This window comes from Lynx canadensis, chromosome D1, assembly GCF_007474595.2.
Source record: "Lynx canadensis isolate LIC74 chromosome D1, mLynCan4.pri.v2, whole genome shotgun sequence".
NCBI lineage: Eukaryota > Metazoa > Chordata > Mammalia > Carnivora > Felidae > Lynx > Lynx canadensis.
Genome location: NC_044312.2, coordinates 634,775 through 661,951, shown reverse-complemented (window position 1 = coordinate 661,951; position 27,177 = coordinate 634,775). Strand labels below are relative to the sequence as shown.

The 27,177-nt window shown below is 41.5% G+C and overlaps 1 protein-coding gene across 4 annotated transcripts in view; it reads right to left on the bottom strand.

The window, feature by feature from the left end:
* Window positions 1-16,332: 16,332 nt before the first annotated feature.
* CEP126 (centrosomal protein 126) overlaps window positions 16,333-27,177 on the bottom strand; it is a 102,742-nt gene continuing 91,897 nt past the window's right edge. For 3 of the 4 annotated variants that reach the window (XM_030333245.1, XM_030333242.1, XM_030333243.1), the window contains 2 exons: window positions 26,644-26,708; window positions 16,333-16,657 (listed from right to left, as the gene is read on the bottom strand). In XM_030333245.1, coding sequence (XP_030189105.1) covers window positions 16,595-16,657; window positions 26,644-26,708 — 128 coding nt within the window. In that variant the 3' untranslated portion in view covers window positions 16,333-16,594. The remainder of the gene's footprint in view (window positions 16,658-26,643; window positions 26,709-27,177) is intronic. The other variant, XM_030333244.1, reaches the window with a different exon arrangement.

The window sequence follows — 27,177 nt, the reverse complement described above, 5'->3', positions numbered from 1 at the left end:
CTAAGTTATTTTCTGCTCCTGTGGATTTGCCTATCCTGGACATTTCTTATAGATGAATTCATATGATATGTGGCCTTTTGTGACCGGCTCCTTATACTCAGCGTCACGTTTTCTGTCTTTCTTTTTAAAAAAAAAAATTTAATGTTTACTTGTGGGAGAGAGACAGAGAGAGAGAGAGAGAGAGAGAGAGAGAGCAAGAAGCAGAGAGAGGGAGACACAGAATCCGAAGCAGGCTCCAGGCACTGAGCTGGCAGCACAGGGTCTGACCTGGGGCTCGAACTCACGAACTGCGGGATCGTGACCTGAGCCCAAGTCAGAGCTTAACCAACTGAGACACCCAGGCGCCCAGCATCAGGTTTCCAAGATTCATCTATGTTGTAGCTTGTATCAAAACTCCATTCTTTCTTATTGCTAAATAATATTCCATTACGTGGATATACCACATTTTATTTATCCATTCTTCAGTTGATGGACATTTGAGTCCATCAACTCTTTTTAGCTATTATGAAAAATACTGATATGAACATTGTATGCAAGTTTTGGCGTGGACATATTTTCAATTTTCTTGAAGTGGTATAGATACCACATATATATATATATATATATATATATATATATAGATACCACTCTATATATCTAGAAGTGGTATCACTGCTTTTTCTTTTTTAACTTTCATTTAATTAAGTCTTTTTTTTTTTTGAACGGGAATTTTATTTTTTTAACTTCTTTTTTTAATCTTTATTTATTTTTGAGAAAGAGGGAGAGACAGAGTGCAAGTGGGGGAGGAACAGAGAGAGCGGGAGACACAGAATCCTAAGCAGGCCCCAGGCTTCAAGCTGTCTGTACAGAGCCCAATTTAGGGCTCGAACTCACGGACCGTGAGATCATGACCTGAGCCGACGTCAGAGGCTTAACCGACTGACCCACCCAGGCGCCCCTCATTTAATTAACTCTGAAATGTAATGTCTTCATTTTTATTCACATTTTTAGTTCCTTTATTAATCACCTATTTATTTACATAATTTATTTACAAATTATGATTTCCACATATAATTGTCATTTATGTAATCTAATTTTTCACAATTACTTTTCATTTAAACTCTACCAAAATTATATATAAAAATCTACAATTTATTGTAGAAAAATCTACAATTTATTATGAGATAGTGGTACCAATCTCCACTCCTTCTCACCAGAGATGACCACTTTTTATGCTTTCAACTTTCCCTTTCATATTTAATTCCATATTTCCAAACAAAATGCCTATACTCTCATTCTTGACAGTTCATTTTAATATGTGGTGTGTTAAACTCCTCTGTGACATTCCTCATAGCACTCATCATCCTTCTCCCCACATTTGCCTTCCTTTCAGCCTCCTAAAGTCATCAATACTCATCAATATACTCACCAATATATTGTATCAATATATTGTAATTTTTTAAAAATACTCATCAATATATTGTAATTTTTTTAAAAGTTTATTTATTTTGAGAGTAGGGAGGGGCAGAGGAGGGAGACAGAGAATCCCAAGCAGGATCTGCACTGTCAGCACACAGTCCAACATGGGGCTCGAACTCACGAACTGTAAAATCATGACCTGAGCTAAAATCCAGAGTTGGACGCTTAACTGACTGAGCCACCCAGGTGCCCTCAATATATTTTATTTTTTGTTATGTTAATATTTACTGTGTGTATTATTATGGCTATATAAATATATATTTTTGCTGTTGTCATTTAGTGTACTATGAATATACTTTCTTTCTTGTTCAACTTTTTATTTTGGTAGTTATTAAAAATTACAAATTTGTTTAGGGGCGCCTGGGTGGCGCAGTCGGTTAAGCGTCCGACTTCAGCCAGGTCACGATCTCGCGGTCTGTGAGTTCGAGCCCCGCGTCGGGCTCTGGGCTGATGGCTCAGAGCCTGGAGCCTGCTTCCGATTCTGTGTCTCCCTCTCTCTCTGCCCCTCCCCCGTTCATGCTCTGTCTCTCTCTGTCCCAAAAATAAATAAACGTTGAAAAAAAAAATTAAAAAAAAAATAAAAATTACAAATTTGTTTAGATTTTAATGTACTTGATTGCTAGTTCTTACTCTGCCAGAGTGCTAAGAAATAGCACTCAAACACAGTAGGTTTTCTGTCATTTTCATCTTTTTTGTGGCCATCCCTTCTGCACTGGTCTGACCAGTTGCTTCCTAGGCCTGGTGCATAGCTGGAATCTTCCTTTACCATCGTCCCGGGGATTTTTTTTAGCTTTTTCCTGTGTTGGCACTGGGTCCTCTAAGAGCCAGATGCCAAGATAGGGTTCAATGAATGAAAATTCTATTGGGAAATTCTTGTGAGCAAAAAACGGAGAGGGACCTGGGAGAGAGTGGCTGGGCGACCCATCAGAGCACGAGGCAAGAGTGACCCTGAGGGGAGGATGGTGGGGTGGAGGTGTCTAAGACCTTGTGGGCTCTAAGGCAAGTTAAGCGTGTCTTCCTGTGGCCCATCGGTAGAGTCGCGCGTATCCCAGGAATCGGCTTGCCTTAGGAACACAGTCATTTGCTGGGACCAGCGCATCGGAAGTGTGGGCTGTGCTGGAGGACGGAGCACAGCTCTAAGGGCCTGTGGTCGGTCACGCTCCTATCGCTGTAGGCGCACACTCGGGGCACCACAGCTGCCTTGTTGCTTAGATTTCGTGTCTTTGTTTTCTCAGTTTACTCCTTTCCTTTGGCAGATCACGTCTCCTGGTTAATCTTCAGGTCACTACGTCCTATACTCCTTCAATATTTGGTTATTCCCCTTTCGGGGTGCATTCACTGACATGGCACTGAGGGACTGAGGGAATCTTTACAGCATGTATTTGTCGAGCATGCTGTCGGCTCTTTCTTCCCGGGGACCCGGTCGTCTCATCATTCGGTGGGTTCGGATCTGAAGAGTGGCTCAGGTCTGGGAACTGAGCCAGGCATTGTGACCTTTTATTGGGACCCCTGTCTTCAGCCTCCCGCTCTACCGTTCCTAGCCTCGGATTGTAGACGCTCAGTAGTACTCCCAAGGGTGCCTGGCTGCTTTGTCCCCAGGGACACCGGAGTTTCTTTTTTTTTTTTTTTTCAACGTTTTTTATTTATTTTTGGGACAGAGAGAGACAGAGCATGAACGGGGGAGGGGCAGAGAGAGAGGGAGACACAGAATCGGAAACAGGCTCCAGGCTCTGAGCCATCAGCCCAGAGCCCGACGCGGGGCTCGAACTCACGGACCGCGAGATCGTGACCTGGCTGATGTCGGATGCTTAACCGACTGCGCCACCCAGGCGCCCCAGACACCGGAGTTTCTTAATCGTCTTGCTGCCGGTCAGGCTCTCCTGGCCGCATCTTTAACCTTTCTGGTTGTCATGGTAACCGTGGTCCTTGGCTTCTGGCAGTCAGGTGCTGCTGCCTGGTCCCTCCTACTCTGAGGGCTCATCATCGTGTGCGTCTCCCACGAAGCAGGACCAGCGCTGAAGTTCTCGGTGACCCCACTCCTCTGCATTAAGAGCTGGCATTTGCCCCGTGTGAGAAGACCCTACCGGGCCCCTCCGCCGTGAGGCCCTGGGCAACCCCCGTGCTGCTTCCGTGTCCTCTCCCACTGGGCAGGCGGAGGACTGTGGTCAAACCCCAGCTCAATGCAGCCAGGGCAGTGCTGGTCCTGAAAGATGGGGAGGAACCGCCTGTATGGTCACAGCGGCCCTGGGGCACTGAGTGAGCGGCGGCTCCCTTCTGCAGCCCAGGGCTGATGGCGGGAGGCTGGGCACTGAGCGGGGAATCTGTTGAACCCTAGTTCTTGAGGACGTCTACGCAGGCGTCCCTGTGCCATGTGTCTGAGCTCTGACCACTCCTACCCGAGCATCTAATTGTCTCTGCAGCTCCTCTGTGTGATAAGCTCCGTGACTGTCCCTCGGCTGTGTTGTCTCCTCCATTGCAGGGAGATGAGGGTCTCTTTATAACCACCACAGGCATATACTGGCTCTTGGTTCGCTTTTGCTACTTGTCAACTTCCCTCGGTTTCCCATTATTCTTTGCAAGGGCAATTCACTTCACAGTGACCAGCCATGACCTTGCAGGCATGGACGCTCCTGTTTTTGAAAGATCTGAATGACCGGATTGGCCTGTTCTTCTTTTTCCTTAGAAAAGGCTTGCATATCTTTTTTTTAAAGTTTTATTTCTTTATTTATTAAACAATTTTTTTAAAGTTTATTTGTTTTTGAGAGAGACAGAGACAGAATGTGAGTGGGTCACGGGCAGAGAGAGAGGGACACACGGAATCCGAAGCAGGCTCCAGACTGCAAGCCATCAGCACGGAGCCCAATGTGGGGCTTGAACCCACGAGCAGTGAGATCATGACCTGAGCCAAAGTCGGATACTTAACCAACTGAGCCACCCAGGTGCCCCCACGCTTTTTTTTCTTTCTTTTCTCTTTTTAAGGAGGCTTTCACACCTAGCTCGGAGCCCAAGGCAGGGCTTGAACTCACAACCCTGAGATTAAGGCCTGAGCTGAGATCAAGAGTTGGACACTTGACCTACAGAACTGCTCAGGCTCACCTTGCACAGGTTCTAAGAGTCATCTTTGGTGGTTAAAACTTTTGTCATTGGTGTAAACGGTATCTTTTCTTTAAAAAAATTACATTTTACATTTCTTGCTGGCAAATGTCATGCCTTTCAGAATTGTCCCATCTCGAGATTGGGAGAACAAACATTGTTAAAATATCTATCCTCCCCAAAGCAATCTATACATTTAATGCAATCCCTGTCAAAATAACACCAGCATTTTCCACAGGGATAGAACAAATAATCCTAAAATTCATATGAGTAGCCAAAACAATCCTGAAAAAGAAAAACGAAACTGGAGGTGTCACAATTCCGGATTTCAAGCTATATTATGAAGCCCTAGTCATCAAGACAGTATGGTACTGGCACAAAAACAGACACGCAGATCAATGGAACAGAATAGAAAACCCAGAAATGGATCCACAACTATATAGTCAACTCAACTTTGACAAGGTAGGAAAGAATATCCATCGAAAAAGAGACAATCTCTTCAGCAAATGGCGCTGGGAAAACTGGACAGCGATGTGCAGAATGAAACTGGACCACGTTCTTACACCAACACAAAAATAAACTCAACATGGATGAAAGACCTAAATGTGAGACAGGAAACCATAAAACTCCTAGAGGAGAACACAGGCAGCAACCTCTTTGACCTCGGCCACAGCAACTTCTTACTAGACAGATCGCCTAAGGCAAGGGAAACAAAAGCAAACGTAAACTGTTGCGACTTCCTCAAGATGAAAACACAGAAGGACACAGAAGGAAACAATCAACAAAACTAAAAAGCAACCTATGGAATGGGAGAAGATATTTGGAAACGACAAATATGATAAAGCGTTAGTATCCAAAATCTATAAAGAACTTATTAAACTCAACACCCGAAAAAACAAATAATCCAGTGAAGAAATGGGCCAAAGACATGAATAGACACTTCTCCAAAGAAGACATCCAGATGTCTAGCAGACACATGAAAAGATGCTCAATATCACTCATCATCAGGGAAATACTAACCCAAACCACAATGAGATACCACCTCACCCCTGTCAGAATGGCTCACATTAACAACTCAGGCAACAACAGGTGTTGGCGATGATGTGGAGAAAGGGGAGCCCTCTTGCGCTGTTGGTGGGAATGCAAACTGGTGCAGTCACTCTGGAAAACAGTATGGAGGTTACTCAAAAAATTAAAAATAGAACTACCCTACGACCCAGCAATTGCACTACTGGGTATTTACCCAAAGGACCCAAAAATGCTGATTTGAAGGGGCACATGTACCCCAATGTTTATAGCAGCACTATCAACAATAGCTGAAGTATGGAAAGAGCCCAAATGTCCATCAACTGATGAATGGATACAGAAGATGTGGTATATATATAAAATGGGATATTACTCGGCGATCAAAAAGAACGAAATCTTGCCATTTGCAGCAATGTGGTTGAAACTAGAGTGTATTATGCTAAGCAAAATAAGTCGGAGAAAGACAAATATACGATTTCACTCATATGTGGAATTTAAGAAACACAACAGATGAACATAGGAGAAGGGAAGGAAAAACCAGATGAAAACAGAGAGAGAGACACAAACCATAAGAGACTCTTAAATAAAGAGAACAAACTGACGGTTGCTAGAGGGAGGTGAGTGGGGGGATGGGCTAGATGGGTGACGGGCATGAAGGAGGGGCACCTGTTGGGATGAGCACTGGGTGTTGTATGGAAGTGATGAATCACTGAATTCTACTCCTGAAACCAATACTACACTGTATGTTCGCTAACTAGAATTTAAATAAAAACAAAAACAAAAATAAAAACAAAAAAGGATTGTCCTATCTTGAAGCATAGGGGCCTGGAAGGGCTGAGGCTGCCCTCAGGGACCGAGCGTGACCCGCGGGGGTGTCTCTGGGCCCGAAAGCATTGACACCAGCTGGCCCAAGATGCCTCGGCCGAAGGGGTCTTGTCAGAGCGTCACAGTGACCACCAACTGCCCTTTCGCAGGTTAAACAAAGTTCTCCTTTCGTTTCTTACATGTTTCGGCTTTGGTCAGAGAAGGGGTCGCCCAGCTGTATGGCAGGGGATGCCGGATGTGGGGTCTAACTGCTTCTTAAACAGACTTTTAACTAACCCTGTTTCAACCTCATTTTACTCCCCCTCCAGTTCCAGAGTTACCTGTTGTCCTCTAGACCGGCTTCCCGGTGCTTGTGCAGGCCGAGCGGCTGTTAGGGCCTCCCGCCGGCCCAGGGTCTAGCCTCCTGGGCCACTGGGTCCGTTAGCAATTGACCACCGCCTCCCGGCCTTCAGAGGGTCGCTGCTGTCCCCCTCGGGGTGTCTGGCTCGTCACCCTCTCCTGGGTCCCGTCCTGTAGGTCGGGCTCAGGAAGGAGCAGAGGTGAGAGTGTGCTCCGTGGCTCTCCTCGCCGGGAACCCCCTCCGCGGTCTGACCCGGGGATTTATGGGTGTGTGCTGACACTCGCCGTTTCTGATGCCTGAGCTCACCCCTCCTTCCTTCTCCCGCCTGGCTGGTCTAACGCTCCTTCAGGCCCCTCTTCCGGAGCCACAGCTGAGGGGAGTTAGAACCCGGGTCACTCCTGGGGGAACATTGTCACACTTTGCTGCAATTGCTCGTTTCCCAGCCCTTCGTTTGTTGTACTCCTCGGGCTCTTCGTTTGTTGTACATGTTCCCTCTTGAGTCTGACGTCTCAGGCAGAGAGAGAGGATTTGAGAGGCATTCAGTATAATTGTATTGCCTGAATACGTACAGAAGGAAACCACATCGCTTTGAACCAATTTCCAATAAACGCGATAACTTTTCTGTGGATAAATCCGTTTTTCTTTTCTTTCTTTGCTGGAATTTAGAAACCAAAAGGCAAAATAGTAGTTTAATTTCCATGAACATTAGAATCCTAGATGTCAACGTTTTAACCAATGTTAAATCCAATGCTTGGATTTCATTGCTGACCCGAGGCGTTTGGAGTAGATGATGTGTAAAGTTCTTTCGTACTTTGAAGTTCTCCGGACGTGATAGGCAGTGGTTGTGACAGTGTTGTGTTTGGGCTCAGAAATATTGCTTTAGACGCCTTAGAAGATGCCTTTGTGATCAGCACACTCAGCCTCTGGTGTGGAAATTCTGGTTCACGGGCGGTAACTCAGCCTCACAGGAAAACCGGACGGTAAGACTTTGCGGGCCGCTTTCTCCGCTCCTGTGTTCACTTTGACCAGGGGAGACAATCTCATGTGCTTTTAAGTTTTTTGGACCTTATCTGATAAAAAAAGGTAATAAATGCACACAAAACAGATAGTATGAGAAATATATAAAAAGTTATTACGTTAAATAAAAATCCCCCGAAATCCTGCTACCACTATTGCAAACACTCGGTTGCATGAATTTTCTGGCTTTCTCCATGTTGGCCTGTCCTGTCCCCTCCCAGGGTTCAGACACGGCACGCTTACTCCACACCCTCTCCTCCCACTTCGTAACGGGTCACTGCTATTTCTCTACTCCATTAGGTATTCTTTCAAAACACGATTTTAATGGTTGCATGATAGTTATCATACGAATGTATGTAATTTATCGATTTTCCTATCATCACATAGAGCGTTTTATTACATTTTCCTATTATAACAATAAGCTTTACTACATATATACATCTTGTCATCCTTGAGGAAATTCAAGGATCTAACTCTGAAGAATAAAAGTAGAGAGGTTTGTTTCACACTTGTTTGAGATAATACATGCAAAATGCATATAAATTAGAAAATATATTTACTTGGTTTGATTATTAGTATTAGTACATGGGGCATTTTATTTGTTTCATTTCTATTGTTTGTATTATTAAACTAACTCAACTTACTATTTGAGAAAAAGTTAGATCATAATCTACTTTCAGAATGAATTATATCATGAAACATAGTCTATAACAATAAATTAAAATAAATAAGTATCAGAGATGACTGATTTTTTTCTTTTCAAATTTTTATTTAAATTCTAGTTAACATAGAGTGCAATATTGATTTCAGGGGTAGAATTCAGTGATTCATCACTTCCATACAACACCCAGTTCTCATCCTAACAAGTGCCCTCCTTCATGCCCATCACCCATCTATCTAGCCCATCCCCCACCCACCTCCCCTCCAGCAACCCTGTTTGTTCTCCATTTTTTATCTTATTTGTCTTTCCCTTCCCCTATGATCATCTGTTTTGTTTCTTAAATTCCACATATAAGTGAACCAGAATTTTTAGAGTGAAAGCTACTGGCATTGACTGTGACAGAAAGTTTTGTAACCACTAGAGGGCGGTATATCACATTAATTAAAAAAATCTCAAAGCAGTTTAATACTTCTTGACCTACTTTTACAACTGATCATGATAGACATGAAATTACACTTCAAAACATTCTTGGAGTGTTAATGTTATTTAAGGACCTACTACGTGACATACATTGACAGTACACTGAGACGTGTTTTCAAATTCAGTAAGAAGACAACCGAGGTAATACAGGCGGTTGCCCGCATTTGGGCTTCTGTCGGCCTCTCCAGCCTCGTGTCCTGCCCTCCCTGACCTCCAGCTGCTGAGGTCGCACATGTGCCTTTCTCTTTGTCCAGAATATCGTTTGTGCTCCTCCCCGCCTGGTGAAACCCAGCCTACACCTCAGGCTGCAGCATTCTGTTTTTCCCAGGCAGAGTCAAGTACAAGTATGTGCTTTCTCCACCCTGTTCCTGGGGGGCCACGTTCAGTCCTATTGTGTGATTGCTTGTGTCTCTTTTCCCCAGGAAACTGAGTTCCTGGAGGCAGATGATGTGTTAACTCATTTTTATTTGTCCAGCTGTGGTAGGGCCTGTCACACAGACAGTGCTTAAATATATGAACACAAGTGCTATGGAAAGTTGCCGGAACGATATCATTTCCCTGTAATCTCTCCACGGATACTTCCACCCTCTTCTCCCGTACAGGCCACTGAAAAAGATCTCCAAAGCAACCTGAATACACACTGTGTTGACTTGCTGATGGTGAGGGAGAGTCCCGCTTTGCCAAATAAGAAAAGGAAGGGGGATTTTGGAGAAGAATGTAGATTTCCCAAATATTTCCCTGGGAAGCCTTGGGGGATGATATTAACGTCAGAAATACACAGCTGAAATGAAATCATTCCTGTTCTTCATTCCCTTCTTACACTAACCATATAGGTAAAGGGGTTTTGTTTGCCATTTGGTTAGCAGGTAGCCACCCTGATGCCTTTAGCATGAGGAAGACAGGGTGCCTAGAACATTCCACCGTGCTCTACAAAAGCTAAAGGAGTTAGACTCAAGTTTCAACACGCCTGAAGTATTCATCAGCTAATTAAACAAGTCTCCATCCAAAAGGCATATGTTTCTTAAAGTTTTTGTTATATGTTCACTTTAGATATGTTTGCAAAAAAGATTTAAAAAAAACCCTTTTAGCTAGTTTTTAATCTTGTAGATATGCCCATACTCAAAATCATCTAGAAACTTCTGCTCTGAAATGAGACCTGGCTATACAGGATAGTGGTTAAGTGAGCTCTAAAGTCAAACAGACTTTGGTTTCACTCCTTCATATGTCCTTTCCCATCCTTGTGACCTTGGGCATGTTACTCAACCTCACCTCACCTCAGTTCTTTCATCTGGGGTCTGGACCCGACAGCATGTACCTCACTGCATTGCTAGGACGGGATGAGGTCCTGCATACGCACAGTGTTGCACAAGGTCTGACATTATAAGCTTTCAAAAACTGTTAGCTGTTATTACAGGATACGGTTCTTTATTGCAAGACAAAGTCATTTTTCTTGGCATGCAGGCTTTTTGTTTTCTTTCAAGTAACCCATACCTAATGGATGTTTCCCCTCCCATGGCAGTAAAAGGGCTTATGTTTTCATCTTGATGAGACGTGTGCCAGTGACAACAGAGGGCTTGTGAGCATGAGAATCTTGGGGAGGTGAGGGAAACCTCACTCTATAGGACACCACGGCCCCGGCACTCCAGGAGCCTCGAGCCGACATCAGTGTCCACATCCACGCAGGTCTCACACTGGCTGTGCCTGGAGGGGCAGCACCGCCCGGCTGTCAAGCACCTTGCGGCTCTTCTACCGTGGCAACAGCGACATCGCTCTCCTTCCATATCCCCGGTGTTGGCTCGGCATGTGGCTTTCAAATGCATTGTCTAGATTATTAATTCCTGTGGGTGCGAACGTTACTCTGTATAATCCATATCAAAATGGCATCTATATATAAGTGCTTCATACATTTTTAAGAAACTACTAAGTATATGTTTTAATGTTTTATATAATTACAGTGGCATTTGTTATGAACCAAAAATTGCAACATAAGGTACAGCCCAAGATTTTAAACATTTTTAGAGCTTTAAAAATTTTAACTTTTTGGGGCACCTGGCTGGCTCAGTCGGTAGAGTGTGTGACTCTTGATCTTGGAGTCGTGAGTTCCGGCCCCACATTGAGTGCAGGGATTACAGAAGACTTGTAATAATAGTACAGAGTTCCTATATACCTGTTTCCAGCTTCCCCCAATGTTGACATCTTACATAACCATGTCAGAGTTATCAAAACTTAGAAACAAACATTTTCGTAAGACTGTTAACTACACTACAGATTTTCTTGGGATTTCACCAGTTTTTCCGCTACTGTCCTTACTCTGTTCCAGGGTCCGATGCAAGGGATCATATTATATTTTATGTCCTTTAGTATCTGCTCATCTGTGACAGTTCCTCTGTTACTCCTTTTCTTTCATGACCTTGACATTTTTAGAAAGTACCCGTCAGGCATTTTGTAGAATGTCTCTGAATTTGAGTTTTTGTGATGATTTGTTTTCTCCTTGATTGAAGTTATACCTTTTTCATCACATTGTGTCAGGGGTCACAACATGATTTCAACGTTTTTTACTGGTAATTATGACCTTGATTACTTACAGTCAAGTGATATCTGCCAGGTGTCCCTACGGTAAAATGACTTTTTTCTCTTTGTAATTAATAGATATTTTGAGGGAGATACTTTGAGGCTATGCAAAGGTCTTATTTCTCCTTAAACGTTGAAGCTAATGTTAGGATTCATTTGTGGATCCTGTTTGCAACGATTGTGTGGCTTTCCTTTTTGTTTAATTAAAAAATTATCTTACTTCATTTTAATTTTTTTAAGTAGGCTTCATGCCCAGCACGGAGCCCAATGTGGGGCTTGAACTCATGACCCAGCGGTCAAGATCCGAGATGAGATGAAGAGTCAGAGGCTGAACCAACTGAGTCACCCAGGTGCGCCACCAATTTTAAAGATGAATCTAAATTTCTCTTACCAGTTATTAGAAGTTCTGCCTTCCACAAATGTTTCCAAACTTTTCTTTTGATTTTTTGATATCCTTTGCCCAAAAGATTATTGTCTCTTGTAATGAGTCTTCCAGGTTTAGTCACTGATAGAACTGGCATTTCCTTTGATTTCCTCTGAACTTACCTTCTCAGTTTGAAAGAGGATCCTTTTCTTCCTGAAGACTTAAAACTCAGTATATAGGCATTTTGCTTTCTTATATTTTAAAATGTTACATATATATAACCCCATCATCACTGTCGTCACTTTTAGCACGAAAAATGCTATTCTCTTTCACTGTAACTGATAACGAATCTTGATCTACTTTTGTCGCTGTCAGTGAGCCCTCTCTGGATCTGCGAAAATTCTGGCACCTAAATCCGGAGGATTTAGGGCTGGTATTGCATAGGGACTCTGGTCACACCACAGTCTCACAGAAGGATGATGTTGTAACATACAAGTACTAGTAAAATAAATACCTGTCCTGCTTTACAAGCTCACCAGATAAACTTGTTTGGCCCAGACTGACCAGATTTTAACAAATTTTTAAAACTATTTTCAACTATCCTTTGTTTGTAGAGACATCCTTTGGTATGCGGATAACAGGTACTAGGGTTGGGGATTATTAACCATGACACTGGCTTGGCACACAGCTTGCTGCTCAGTGTGGCTACAGCAGCACGTGACTATGCTTTCTTGCCTTTCTTTTTAATTAATAAAATAGAGTTTGAGGTGCTTGGAATGTTTCACAAAAAAACACGGCAAATCCCTTTGGCTTGCTTGCCCCACGGGAGTGCCCTTTAAAAATAATATCCCAATTAGGGCACCTGGGTGGCTCATTTGGTGGAGCGTTCGACTTTAGCTCAGGCCACAATCTCACGGCTGTGGGTTTGAGCCCCGGGTTGGGCTCTGTGCTGACAGCTCGGAGCCTGGAGCCTGCTTCGGATTCTGTGTCTCCCTCTCTTTCTGCCCCTCCCCTGCTTGCACTCTGTCTCTCAAGAAATGAATAAAAATGTTAAAAAATTAAAAAAAAAAATCCCAATTCACAAAATTGTGTCTTGATAGCATAAAAAAAATGCCCCAATTATTTGCTAGAACTGACATGCAGCTTTCTATTTTTTAAAACCTGAGCCTGGGGCGCCTGGGTGGCTCTGTCGGTTGAGCGTCTGACTTCGGCTCAGGTCATGATCTCACGGTCCGTGAGTTCGAGCCCCGCGTCGGGCTCTGTGCTGACAGCTCAGAGCCTGGAGCCTGTTTCAGATTCTGTGTCTCCCTCTCTCTGACTCTCCCCCGTTCATGCTCTGTCTCTCTCTGTCTCAAAAATAAATAAACATTAAAAAAAAAATTAAAAAAAAAAAACCTGAGCCTGAAATTTTCTGTTGCCTTCCTGAAACCTATGCTTCTACCCCCAAAATAGGAAAGTACAAAATGTTTCCTCTTTCAGTCATGTCTTCCCATTAATCTTCATTTTTCCTTTTCTTCTTTTTTTTCCTTTTGTTAAATGCGTATTTATTTTTGAGAGAGACAGAGTGCAAGCCGGGGAGGGGCAGAGAGAGAGGGAGACACAGAATCGGAAGCAGGCTACAGGCGCTAGCCATCAGCACAGAGCCTGACGCGGGGGTCGAACTCAACAACCGTGAGATCATGACCTGAGCTGAAGTCGGACGCTTACCTGATCGAGCCCCCCAGGCGCCCCAATCTTTGTTTTTTCATTTCCTTTTCTCTTCTCCCTTACTTCATCCAGTAGCCGCCATATGTAGCAGAAAGAACACGGGTGCTGCAGCCAGACAGACCTGGGTTTGAATCTCAATCTGCCACTGGCCAGCTGTGTGACTCTGGAGGGGAGTAACGTCTCTGAGTCTCTGAACTCTAACCTGTAAAGGGAGATGAGAATATGTGTTTTGGCTGCCTGCCTGGAGCAAATAACAATCCATGTACTGTAATGGTAGGTATTCCTGGATGCGCACCCTCGGCCAAAACCACTCCTAGGAAAGGAGTATTTCTCTAAATACGTGAACAGTCCTCTTAGACGGATCTGGCTGAAGCATCCCTTGTCCCTGGGACTGAGTCCTGTCTTCTCTCTTCTGGAAACGTGAGGGAAGAAACGCACATGGGCATGGCCGCCCAAGCCCTGCGGCTGCCAACAGGCCTGCTTGTCAAACACCCACATGTGCAGTGAATCCTGCCTTATTCTCCCAGGACCACTCACCTCCACCTCGTGCTATTTTCATCACTACCTTCACCCGAGGAGGTAAAATGCCCATTTTGGAAATGTCCATTTTACAATTTCGTTAACAATTCAGATTTGAGAGCACAGTTATAAATTCTAACTTATTTGCGTCTGTATTTAGAGTTCTCTATTTGAACCTCTTCCTAGATCAATCCTGAATACAAGGAAGCTCTGAGGGCCGGAGCAGGGGCTCCGGGTGGGCTTGTTGAATGGAGTAACGATCAAAGGGCCGGAGTCTCCGGGTAGGGACCCAGGAAGGATGGTGTTTGCCACCTGCTCTCTGTCTCCTCCAGGCCCGGGAGGCTCTTCTCTCTTCATTCTCTTAACAGTGTTCTTTCGGTGAAGTCTGAAGGTTTTTTCACAATGCAGAATGTCATTTGTGTCCCTGTGTTCACAGAGCTTGAAGTCACAGTGTCCCCACTCACATGTGCATGTCTGCGCTGGGGACAACAAAGCCACTGGGAGAGCAGGAAGGGGGGTGACCTTCTGGTTTCTCATTGTTGCTTCCAGATCACTGTTTCTTAACCTTGTCTGCTCATTACAATTCTTTCTGGGGAGATTTAAAAAAATGGAAATGCCCAAACCGCACCTTGGTGTTAAAGTTCCCCGTGTAAGTTCAACGTGCAGCTAAGGTTATGTTCTAGACCCTTGTTTTCCAGATGTGGACCACGGACCAGACACATGTGACAAAAACCCCCCTTTCGTGCCCGCTGGCTGAGCTCTCCTCCCACTCCCACCAAGGCCCCCTTCACTTTACGTGGATGTTTGCGCAAACGTCACCTTCTCCGAGACCTTCTCTGGCCACCCTACCTGTTGTCTGAAATCGCCCTGCCAGCACTGTGCCCCCTTACTGCGCTCTGGTTTTCATTCAGCACGCTTTATAACTCCGCTGGCATATTCTTATGTTGAAAATCTGTATTCCCTGCTAAAATGTAAATTCCATGAGACAAGAAAATAATTACTTTTGTTTTTTATTGTGTTCCTAATATCTGGAGCAGCACCTAGCACATAGTAGGGGCTTGATAAAGGGAACGGTTGAATATTTTCCCCTACGTTCATTATGTTGATTTGCCTCTGGGTCCCTGCTTTAATTCCTAAGGCCACCGATGCGAATGACCACCTCTAACTGTCAGGAGCTCTCTATCCACAAGAGAGGTACGTCCACACAAATAACTACAGTCAGGGAGGCACATAATTTATACCAGCGGTAGTAGAGAGGATTCTTAGGAAGCACTCGAGGAAGTCAACCTCAGCAGTGTTTGAGGGGACTCTGGTGGATGGTAGTGGGACAGGAAAGGCATGCTGAGCCCAGGGTGCGGTGCTGGTTGGGGGAACCGGTGCCCTGAGGGAAAGGTGGCAAACAGGCCGCCAGCTGGGCAGGAGGCCTCAGGGGGCGGAACCTTGCGCACATTCTCTCCAGGGGCCAAGGGCAAAGTTCTGAGGACCTGTAAGACAGGCCTGGTACGAGAGATTTTCACTCTGGCCATCTCACCATGCTCTACAAATGCCAGGCTGTCAGCCTTACTAGTGTGAGAGGTCAGAAACTCAGCCTGAAGCAATCCAGAAGAGAGCCTGAAGTAGAAAGGTTGATTGAAAATAAAAAGACATATGCGATTATCATAATTCTATGAAAAAACTTTGATAATCATATGAAGTTTCATGATCATACAAGGGGTTTCTCTGGTTTTCTTGTTTCTTTATTTAAATATTTATTTATTTTCAGAGAGAGCGCGTGAGCACGAGTCGGGGGAGGGGCAGAGAGAGAGTGTCAGAGAGAGATCCTTGCCCCTCTTTTGGTTTTCTTAACATCCCTTGGCAACAACTCCAAAGTACAAAGATCCTTCAAAGTCTTAAACAAATAGCTTTACTATATATGTGGGATATTACTGACTGATCATAAACTTTTTAGGGATGCCTGGGTGGCTTAGTCGGTTAAGCATCTGACTCTTGATTTCAGCTCAGGTCATGATCTCACAGTTGGTGGGTTCAAGCCCCACATCGGCTCTATGCTGACAGCTTGGAACCTGCTTGGGATTCTCTCTTTTGCTCTCTCTCTCTGCCCCTCCCCCACTCTCTCTCTCAAAATAAATAAATAGACTTAAAAAAAATCATCAACTTTTTACACCACTGTACCAAAATTTAATAGAATTTATTAGGAATTTTAGAAAAACAAAGCTTCACAACTACAGCTAATACATAATTTTAATAACAAAATATCCTGTTGTATTTTTAAATATAATGAATTTATTTTCAGAAGCATGCCCATTAAAAACAATGAAGCATTTCCATTCACTAAAAATGTATCAATAAAATACATAATAAACTTGTAGCATAAATGTAAACTAGTCAATTTATCTCCATTACCCATGTTATGATTTACCTTTATTTTATGGTTATAGTATTTTAAATTATTAACAAATGCAGAAATCTAGGCTATATTTACAGGAGATTATCAAAAATAATGATTCCATTTAATAGTTACTGTTATTCTTCATCAGTATTTTCTCTGCACTCTGGATCCAACATCAGGAGATAGACTGGTCCTTGGCTGGCTGTTCTGTAACATAATTTCAGAACACTATTTTACTGTAGTATTCATAGGCAGATTCACAGGTGGATCTCCTTACAGATTATGGATGTTAATAACACTAAATTCATAATTCAAATTCTCAAGTGCTACATATACATCAACCTCAACATAATGAGTACCACTTCACATAAAGCATCATACCAATGATAATAATTCATAATCTTCACCCTTTGCTATTGGAAAAGGTGATTAGCAGGTGCCTTTTATCATAATCTGGTGTGTAAATAGTCACAATTGAGCAATTTTATTTTCTAAGGGAAGCTCCAGCAACTCATATAACACCCTAGGTGTAGTTTAACAACATATATTGGGTTAAAGAAGTTGCTTGAGAGGGCATTAGGTAAAAATTCATTAAATTCATAAATTCATAAAATTTATTTAAAAAAAGTAAATATTCCAAAATAAAAATTCTGCTTCTAAGAGTCATAGTTTTTACACTGAAAAGCCATGGCTGGTGTCTTCAGGACGCCCTGGGACAAGCCTCTGAGAGGACAGTGTTTGCATGTCGTCTCTATTAGAACGCAAGAGACTTGAAGGCAGGAAAGCGTTTTCCTCTTTCTAGTCCCAGCCCTCACACACAGGCACTGTGTGTCTGACACAGTGAAAACCCAGGCAATATCTGTTCAATGAAGAAAAAGAGGGCACCCAGGGGGCTCAGTTGGTTAAGCGCCGACTTCAGCTCAGGTCATGATCTCACGGTTCGTGAGTCCCAGCTCTGTATCGGGCTCTGTGCTGATGGCTCAGAGCCTGGAGATTGCTTCAGATTCTGTGTCTCCCTCTCTCTCTGCCCCTCCCCTGCTTGTGCTCTCTCTGTCTCAAAATTAAACATTAAAAAAAAATTAAAAAAAGAAAAGGAAAGAAAAAAAGGAGACCAGTATGATAACTTCTATGAAAAGAAAAAAATCAGGCTGCTATAGTTGCCAAAAAGAGGAAGTTCTAAACTTTGACAGGATAAAACTTGGGCTGAATAAGCCTTCCTAGAGGGAATGGCAGTGAAATGAAGCCTGAAAGAATGAGTAGAAGAGAAGTATGTAAGAGGACAAGTCCTGTGAGGCAGGGGATGAGGGGAAGGCAGTGTGGGCCCTGGAAGGACAGGGAGCTCCAGGGAGACCTACCTGTCGCTCAAATGTATATAACTTACAAGCTGGGGAGCAACCAGAGATGCAGATGGGAAGGTCGTGAATGCAGTTCTCTGGAGTTTTAATTCATCTTTTAGGTGACAGGTAAGTGCTGACACAGGAGAGTGATATGTTCATATTCTCGGTTTACAAAGATTACTCTGGGCTGATGGTGTGAAAGATACCCTGGACAGATCACATCTCTTCAGGTGAGACATGACACATTCTTCTTCTTCTTTTTTTAAAAATGTTTTTTATTTATAGAATAAATTTAATGTTTACTCGATGTTTTTATTTATAGAAACCAATTTTTAATTAATTAATTTTTTAAAATTTACATCCAAGTTAGCTGGTATATAGTGCAACAATATTTCAGAAGTCGATTCCTGAACGCCCCTTACCCATTTAGCCCATCCCCCCTCCCACAACCCCTCCAGTAACCCTGTTTGCTCTCCATATTTACAAGTCTCTTATGTTTTGCATCCCTTCCTGTTTTTATATGATTGCTTCCCTTCCCTTATGTTCATCTGATTTGTAACTTAAAGTCCTCATATGAATTGAGTCATATGATACTTGTCTTTCTTTGACTAATTTTGCTTAGCATAATACCCTCTAGTTCCACCCACGTAGTTGCAAATGGCAAGATTTCATTCTTTTTGATTGCCGAGTAATACTCCATTGTATATATATATCACATCTTTATCCGTTCATCCATCGATGGACATCTGGGCGGCTCTTTCCATACTTTGGTTATTGTTGATAGTGCTGCTATTAACGTTGGGGTGTGTGTCTCCTTGAAACAGCACACCTGTATCCCTTGGATAAATACCTAGTAGTGCAATTTCTGGGTCATAGGGTAGTTCTATTTTTAATTTTTTGAGGAACCTCCATACTGTTTTCCAGAGTGGCTGTACCAGTTTGCATTCCCACCAGGAGTGCAAAAGAGATCCTCTTTCTCTACATCCTTGCCAACATCTGTTGTTGCCTGAGTTGTTAATGTTAACCATTCTGACAGGTGTGAGGTAGTATCACATTGTGGTTTTAATTTGTATTTCCCTGATGATGAGTGAAGTTGAACATTTTTTCATGTGTCGGTTGGCCATCTGGATGTCTTCTTTGGAGAAGTGTCTATTCATGTCTTTTGTCCATTTGTTTACTGGATTATTTGTTTTTCGGGTGTTAAGTTTGATCAGTTTTAAAGATTTTGGATACTAACCCTTTATATGATATGTCGTTTGCACATATCTTCTCCTATTTCATTGGTTGCCTTTTAGTTTTGCTGATTGCTTCCTTCACTGTGCAGAAGGTTTTTATCTTGATGAGGTCCCAATAGTTCATTTTTGCTTTTGTTTCCCTTGTCTCTGGAGATGTGTTAAGAAGTTGCTCTAGCCAAGGTCAAAGAGGTTTTTGCCTCCTTTCTTCTCTAGAGTTTTGATGGCTTTCTGTGTTATGTTTAGGTCTTTCATCCATCTTGAGTTTCTTTTTGTGTATGGTGTAAGAAAGTGGTCCAGGTTCATTCTGAACTTCACCGTCCTGTTTTCTCGACACTATTTGCTGAAGAGATTGTCTATTTTTCATTGGATATTCTTCCCTGCTTTGTCAAAGATTAGTTGGCCATATGTTTGTGGGTCCATTTCTGGGTTCTCTATTCTGTTCCATTTATCTGAGTGTCTGTTTTTGTGCCAATATTATACTGTCTGGATGATTACAGCTTCGTAATACATCTTGAAGTCCAGGATTGTGATGCCTCCAGCTTTGGTTTTCCTTTTCAAGATTGCTTTGGCTATTCGGGGTCTTTTCTGTACAATTTTTTTCCATACAAATTTTAGGACTGATTGTTCTAGCTCCGTGAAGAATGCTGGTATTATTTTGATACAGAGTGCATTGAATACGTAGATTGCTTTGGGTAGCATCAACATTTTAACAATATTTGTTCTTCCAACCCAGAAGCATGGAATATTTTTCAATTTTTTGTCTTTTTCAATTTCTTTCATAAGCTTTATATAGTTTTCAGTGTGTAGATGTTCACCTCTTTGGTTAGGTTTATCCCTAGGTATTTTATGGTTCTTGCTGCAATTCTAAATGGCATTAATTCCTTGATTTCTCTTTCCGTTGCTTCATTATTGGTGTATAGGAATGCAATTTATTTCTGTGCATTGATTTTATATCCTGTGAGTTTGCTGAATTCATGGATCAGTTGTAGCAGTTTTTTGGCGGAATCTTTTGGGTTTTCCATATAGAGTATCATGTCGTCTGTGAAGAGTGAAAGTTTGACCTCCTCCTGGCTGATCTGGATGCCTTTTATTCCTTTGTGTTGTCTGATTGCTGAGGCTAGGACTTCCAATACTATGTCGAATAACAGTGGCGAGAGAGGACATCCCTGTCTTGTTCCTGACCTTAGGGGGAAAGCTCTCGGTTTTTCCCTATTGAGGATGATATTAGTGATGTGTCTTTAATATATGACTTTTATGATCTTGAGGTATGATCTTTCTATCCCTACTTTCTTGAGGGCTTTTATCAAGAAAGGATGTTGTATTTTGTCAAATGCTTTCTCTGCATCTATTGAGAGAATCTTGTGGTTCTTATCCTTTCTTTTATTGATGTATCACAGTGATTGTTTTGCGGATATTGAACCAGCCCTGCATCTCAGGTGTAAATCCCACTTGATTGTGGTGAATAATTCTTTTAATGTATTGTTGAATCTGGTCAGCTAGTATCTTGTTGAGGATTTTTGCATCCATGTTCATCAGGGAAATTCGTCTATAGTTCTCTTTTTTATTGGGGTCTTTGTCCTGTTTTGGAATCAGGGTAATGAAATGCTGGCCTTGAAGAAGGAATTTGGAAGTTTTCCTTCCATTTCTATTTTTTGGAGCAGCTTCAAGAGAATAGGTGTTAACTCTTTCTTAAATGTTTGGTAGAGTTCCCCTGGAATGGCATCCAGCCCTGGACTCTTGTTTTTTGGGAGATTTTGATTACTAATTCGATTCCTCTACTGGCTATGGGCCTGTTCACATTTTCTATTTATTCTTGTTTCAATTTTGGTAGTTTACATGTTTCTAGGAGTCTGTCCATTTCTTCCAGATTGCCCATTTTATTAGTGTATAATTGCTAATAATATTCTCTTATTGTTTTTATTTCTGCTGTGTTGGTTGTGATCTCCCCTCTTTCATTTGTGATTTTATTTGGGTCCTTTCCTTTATCTTTTTGATCAAAATGGCTAGGTGTTTATCAATTTTGTCAATTCTTTCAAAGAACCAGCTCCTAGTTTCACTGATCTTTCCCACTGATTTTTTTTTTTTTTTTTTTTTTTTTGGTTTCGATAGCATTGATTTCTGCTCTAATCTTCACTATTTCCTGTCTTCTGTTGGTTTTGGGTTTTATTTGCTGTTCTTCTTCCAGCTCTTTAGGGTGTAAGGTTAGGTTGTGTATCTGGGACCTTTCCTCCTTCTTTAGGAAAGACTGGATTGCTATACACTTCTCTCTTATGACTGCCTTTGCTGCGTCCCAGAGGTTTTGGTGTTGTCATTTTCATTGGCTTCCATGTACTTTTTGATTTCCTCTTTAACTTCTTGGTTAGCCCATTCATTCCTTAGTAGGATGTTCTTTAGTCTCCAAGTATTTGTTATTTTTCCAAATTTTTTCTTGTGGTTGATTTCGAGTTTCATAGCATTGTGGTCTGAAAATATGCATGGTATGATCCATCTTTTTGTACTTGTTGAGGGCTGATTTGTGTCCCAGTGTCCAGATATTCTAGATATCTTCCTTGTGCACTGGAGAAGAATGTGTATTCTGCTGCTTTAGGATGAAACGTTCTGTATATATTTGTTAAATCCATCTGGTCCAGTGTATCATTCAAAACAATTGTTTCCTTGTTGATTTTCTATTTAGATAACCTGTCCATTGCTCTAAGTGGGGTGTTGAAGTACCCTACTATTATGGTATTATTATCAATGAGTTTCTTTTTTTTTTTTTTTATTTTTTTTTTTTTAATTTTTTTTTTTTCTTCAACGTTTTTTATTTTTATTTTTGGGACAGAGAGAGACAGAGCATGAACGGGGGAGGGGCAGAGAGAGGGGGAGACACAGAATCGGAAACAGGCTCCAGGCTCCGAGCCATCAGCCCAGAGCCTGACGCGGGGCTCGAACCCACGGACCGCGAGATCGTGACCTGGCTGAAGTCGGACGCTTAACCGACTGCGCCACCCAGGCGCCCCTCAATGAGTTTCTTTATGTTTGTGATTGATTTATATATTTGGGTGTCCCACGTTTGGAGCATAAATGTTTACAAGTGTTAGATCTTTTTGGTGGATAGACTCCTTAGTTATGATATAAAGCCCTTCTTCATCTCTTGTTACAGTCTTTATTTTAAAATCTAGATTGTCTGATATAAGTATGGCTACTCCAGCTTTCTTTGGCGACCATTACCATAATAGATGGTTCTCCACCCCTTTACTTTCAATCTGAAGGTGTCTTTAGGTCTAAAATAGGTCTCTTATAAATAGCATATAGACGGATCTTGTTTTCTTATCCATTCTGTTACTCTATGTCTTTTGATTGGAGTGTTTAGTCCATTGACATTTAGAGTGAGTACTGAAAGGTATGAATTTATTGCCATTATGTTACTTGTAGAGTTGGAGTTTATGGTGGTGCTCTTTGGTCCTTTCGGTATTTGTTGCTTTGGGTTTTGTTTTTTTTTTTTTTTTTTTTCTGTCTTTTCTCCCTTCAGAGAGTCCCCCTTAAAATTTCTTGCAGGGCTGGTTTAGTGGTCATGAACCTGCTCTAATTTTTGTTTGCCTGGGAAACTTTGTATCTCTCCTTGTATTTTGAATGAAAGCCTTGCTGGATAAAAATTTCTTGGCTGCATATTCTTCCTATTCAGCACATTGAATATATCCTGCCACTCCTTTCTGGCCTGCCAAGTTTCTGTGGATAGGTGTGCTGCAAACCTGATATGTCTTCCCTTGTAGGTTAAGGACGTTTTCCCCCTTGCCGCTTTCATGATTGTTTCCTTGCCTGAGTATTTTGTGAATATGATTATGATATGCCTTGTTGATGACCGGTTTTTGTTGAATCTAATGGGAATTCTCTGTGCTTCTTGGATTTTGATGTCTGCGTCTTTCCCTAGGTTAAGAAAGTTTTTCACTATGGTTTGCTCCTATAAACCTTCTACCCCTTTTTCTCTCTTTTTATCTTCTGGGACCCCTATGGTTCTGATGATATTCCTTTTCAATCAGTCACTGAGTTCTCTGATTCTTATATCATGCTCTTTTTTTTTGCTTTGGTCTCCCTCTTTTTTTTCTGCTTCATTATTCTCCATAAGTCTGTCCTCTATATCGCTGATTCGCTGCTCTGCTTCATCCATCCTTGCCGCCTGAAACATGATAAATTCTTAAACAAAGGCACTAACAGTAGGAATGAAGATAGTGGATGGATTTGAGGTGTATTATCAGGAGGACATATTGCCTGTGGGCATGGGAGAAGGAGAAGCCTGGATGAGATACACATTTCTGTCTGGGAAGTCTGGAGGATGGTGTCATCAACTGAAGTAAGAATTAAAAGAGGTAGAAGAGTTTTGGGGGGAAACTTGGGAAACTGAATCTTGGCTCTGCCACTGAATATTTGTGAGACTTGAGAAAATTCCTTGATGTCCTTCACTTAGAATATTAAACAAGATAATGTGTGTGAAATAATTTGGGACAGTACTTTTCAGTGGTAGGAATCCTTAAGTGTGCTTCCATTCTTGTTTCTAAATATATCTCAACAAAATTTGGGTGCCATTAAAGAGTATTAATTGACATTTAGCATTCACCAAGGGGCTTTGCAAGAAAATAGTGGTATTTTATGGGGCATAAAATCTTGCTTCAGAATATTAAAAACGTTTCCAGTTCAAATACATCACCTCATTTTATTGTAGCCTGAAAAAGGTACATCATATATTTAAAAACCAGGTATAAAAAAAATCATAAAGTCTCAACCAATATTTTCAAGTATGTAGTATGTGCTAGTTTCTATGAAGTAGACAGGTAAATGGAAAAACAGCCTCAAGAATATAGTTCCAAAGAAGATCACTCATGTAAAAAGACAACCCACAAAAATACCTATGGAGTAGAAGTATAAAACCAGTGGTACTACAGTAATTAAGTTCAGAGGAGAATGTGGTCATCATAAGCTGGATTGGTCATGAAGAGATTCATGGGGGAAGTGACATTAAGTTGGTGCTTAGATAGGTTGGATTAGGAAGGTAGAGCAAAAGTACAGCTGGTGCAGTTTCGAGCTGGGGTGAACATGAACAAACAATGAGAAAAACATGACAGCATACAGAATACTTCAGACTTGAAGGACAACGCATTAAATTTGTTTGGCTGGAAGGAAGATTCATAGTGTAAAAAGAGAGGTAGGTGGGACTATGAATTGTTACAAATTGTTATGATTCCTATTATTTACAAGGAAGTTATGCTTTGCATGTGCATTTCACTTAAGTAGTTTCAGGAATGTAATCTTTTTTTGAAACGATGCAACCTTTTTTTTGAGACGATGTAAATGGATAAGATGATCACAATAGTGGCACTAATGATAATGCAACCCAATGGTGTCTAGCATGTGTTGTGTTATAGGCACTGTTCTAAATACTTTACACTGGTTCTTCTCTCTAGAAGCCCTCACAGATACACTAGAGGATAGATGCCAGTACCATTAAGATGATTATGACTAATCAGTGAAGGGATACAGGAAGGGATGGGCCAAATTTTGTTCCTCTGAAATCTTACAACAGCACTTGCTCTGAGTGGTGGAAGCTGACTGCCTGCCACCTGAGAGATCCTGCTCAAAATTATTTCTTTTGCTCATGTTACAAGTGTCTAAAATCCCACTTTTAGAAATTCACTATACTTCTTCCCAGAAATTGTTTTTAAATGATTTAAATGGTTTTAAGTCTTTTAAAATAATTTTTAGAAGTGAGGGGCACCTGGGTGGCTCAGTCAGTTAAGCCTCTGACTTTGGCTCAGGTCATGATCTCATGGTTCATGAGTTTGAGCCCCACATTGGGCTCTGTGCTGATAGCTCAGAGCCTGGAGCCTGCTTCGGATTCCATGTCTCCCTCTCTCTGCCCTTCCCCTGCTTGTGCTCTCTCTCTCCTTCTCAAAGAATAAACATTAAATTTTTTCAAAAAATAATTTTTAAAAATGAAAAATTATCTTTTAAAATTCAAGCCAAGTATCTCAACAGGAGTGAATATGCCAGTCCATTTCTTTTCCTAAGAGGAAAAACTCAAAGCAACACCACCAAACACTGTGGGAGAAGAAAACACAAGGAGTGACAGAATGGGGGGAAACACAAAAAACAGTAATAAAACACACATGTGGGGGGTGCAGCATGGTGGATTAATATATAAACTTCACTCTCGTGAATTTTCCAGAGAGATATATAATTTTTGAGAATTATAGAAATTATAGAAGAAAATAGATCAGGAGTCAAAGTGACAGTTGGCAAAAGACTCCTGTACAATCGTCACTGCATCAACAATGCCACACCAAAAAGGCCGTTTCTGAGAACCATTTGCAGAGACTGAAATAAGAAGCTTCATGAAGGCAGGGGCAGCCTCCTTCTTCTTCTTTACTACCACACTCAGGACACAGCAAAAATCTAAAACGTGGGCAGGAAATGTGTAACTTTGTTTATGTAAGAGCAAATAATAAGAAATGAAGTATACTTGTGTCGTCGTACTTTTTCCTGTCAAGATTACAGAACTGAGGGTATGTGATGAAAAACAATTGAGCAAGCATCCAATGAATTCTCTAAGAAAACATTTTTTTTTAGAAAAAATTTTAATGTTTATTTATTTTTGAGAGAGAAAGAGACAGAGTGTGAATGGTGGAGGGGTAAACAGAAGGGAGACACAGAATCTGAAGCAGGCTCCAGGCTCTGAGCTGTCAGCAAAGGGCTTGATGCGGGACTCGAACCCACGAACTGGGAGATCATGACCTGAACCAAAGTTGGACGCTTAACAGACTGAGCCGCCCAGGCGCCCCTCTAACAATGCATTTCTTTGTCGAACACCTAAGTTGAGGATAGTAAGAGTCCAGGTGCCTCACATAGTCTTAATTCATATTATGGTAATTTGTATACACTATCCATGTGTGTTCTTTCTCCCTGTGAGACTGAAAATTCCTTAATGCACTAAATTGCCACTTATATGTGTATCTTTACCAGAATCCAGTGTCAAGGCAAAAAACCAAAACAAAATTCCAAATAATGATGTCTAGTTTTGAACTTTGAAAACACAAAAGGGAGATGGGCAAGGGTGGGATCATTACCATGGTAAAATAACCAACAATTTTCCGGTTAGGCTACATACCCATATACTACATATCAGTAGTGCAATGATACCAGTTTCTGTTCCCATGGATGATGAAATACTGTGGATGGAAAAAACTTTATATTTTGATTTTTTTTTAAATTTTTTAAAAATGTTTATTTATTTTTGAGAGAGACAGAGAAAGAGAGTAAGTGCAAGTAGGAGAAGGCAGAGAGAGGGAGACACAGAATCCAAAGCAGGCTCCAGAGCTCTACGTGGGGCTAGAACTCTTGAAATCATGACCTGAGCTGAAGTCGGATACCTAAGTGATTGAGCCACCCAGGCGTCCTATATATTTTTATTGTTTTAAATGAAAGGATATTTGCTGATTCTAACAAAACGTCTCATCATTGAAAGTTGACTGCGAGAAAAACTCCCTAAAAGCCAATTATCAAGAAAAATTAATTTCAATACAGGATTCTTACACACAAAATCATGACATTTCCTAAAATGAGAAAAATAAGAGCTTCTTAAAGTACTTACCAGAAATGGTATTATTCGTAAGGTATTTTTGATGGATGGATTTTTGCAAATGGTTTCTTGTACATCTGAAATAATCATACCATGACACAAAAATAATTCAGTTACGTATGCTGACAGAGAAGAATCAAATGTTAAGTTCTGGTGTCAAATACTCAATGTGGGGAACAGACTTTCTTCTTTGGTCACCAGAAACAGTCTTTAGCCTTGTATTAGGTTAGGAAATAGAAGTAATTTGATGACAAACAATTACATAAAATTAATGTTGATAAAAAGAAATTCCTAATACTTTGACTATTCTATAACAATCTTCCTTCAAATGCTGGGTTTTCTTGTCTTTTTTTTCTTCCTTTTTAAAAAATACAGTACTTTTATTACTTTTTAAAGTTTATTTATTTATTTTGAGAGAGCGAGAGAGAGCAATCAAGAGAGAGTGAACCAGGGCATGAACGAGGGAGGGGCAGAAAGAGAGAGAGAGAGAAAATCCCAAGCAGGCTCAGTGCTGTCAGTGCAGAGTTTGATGTGGGGCTGGAACCC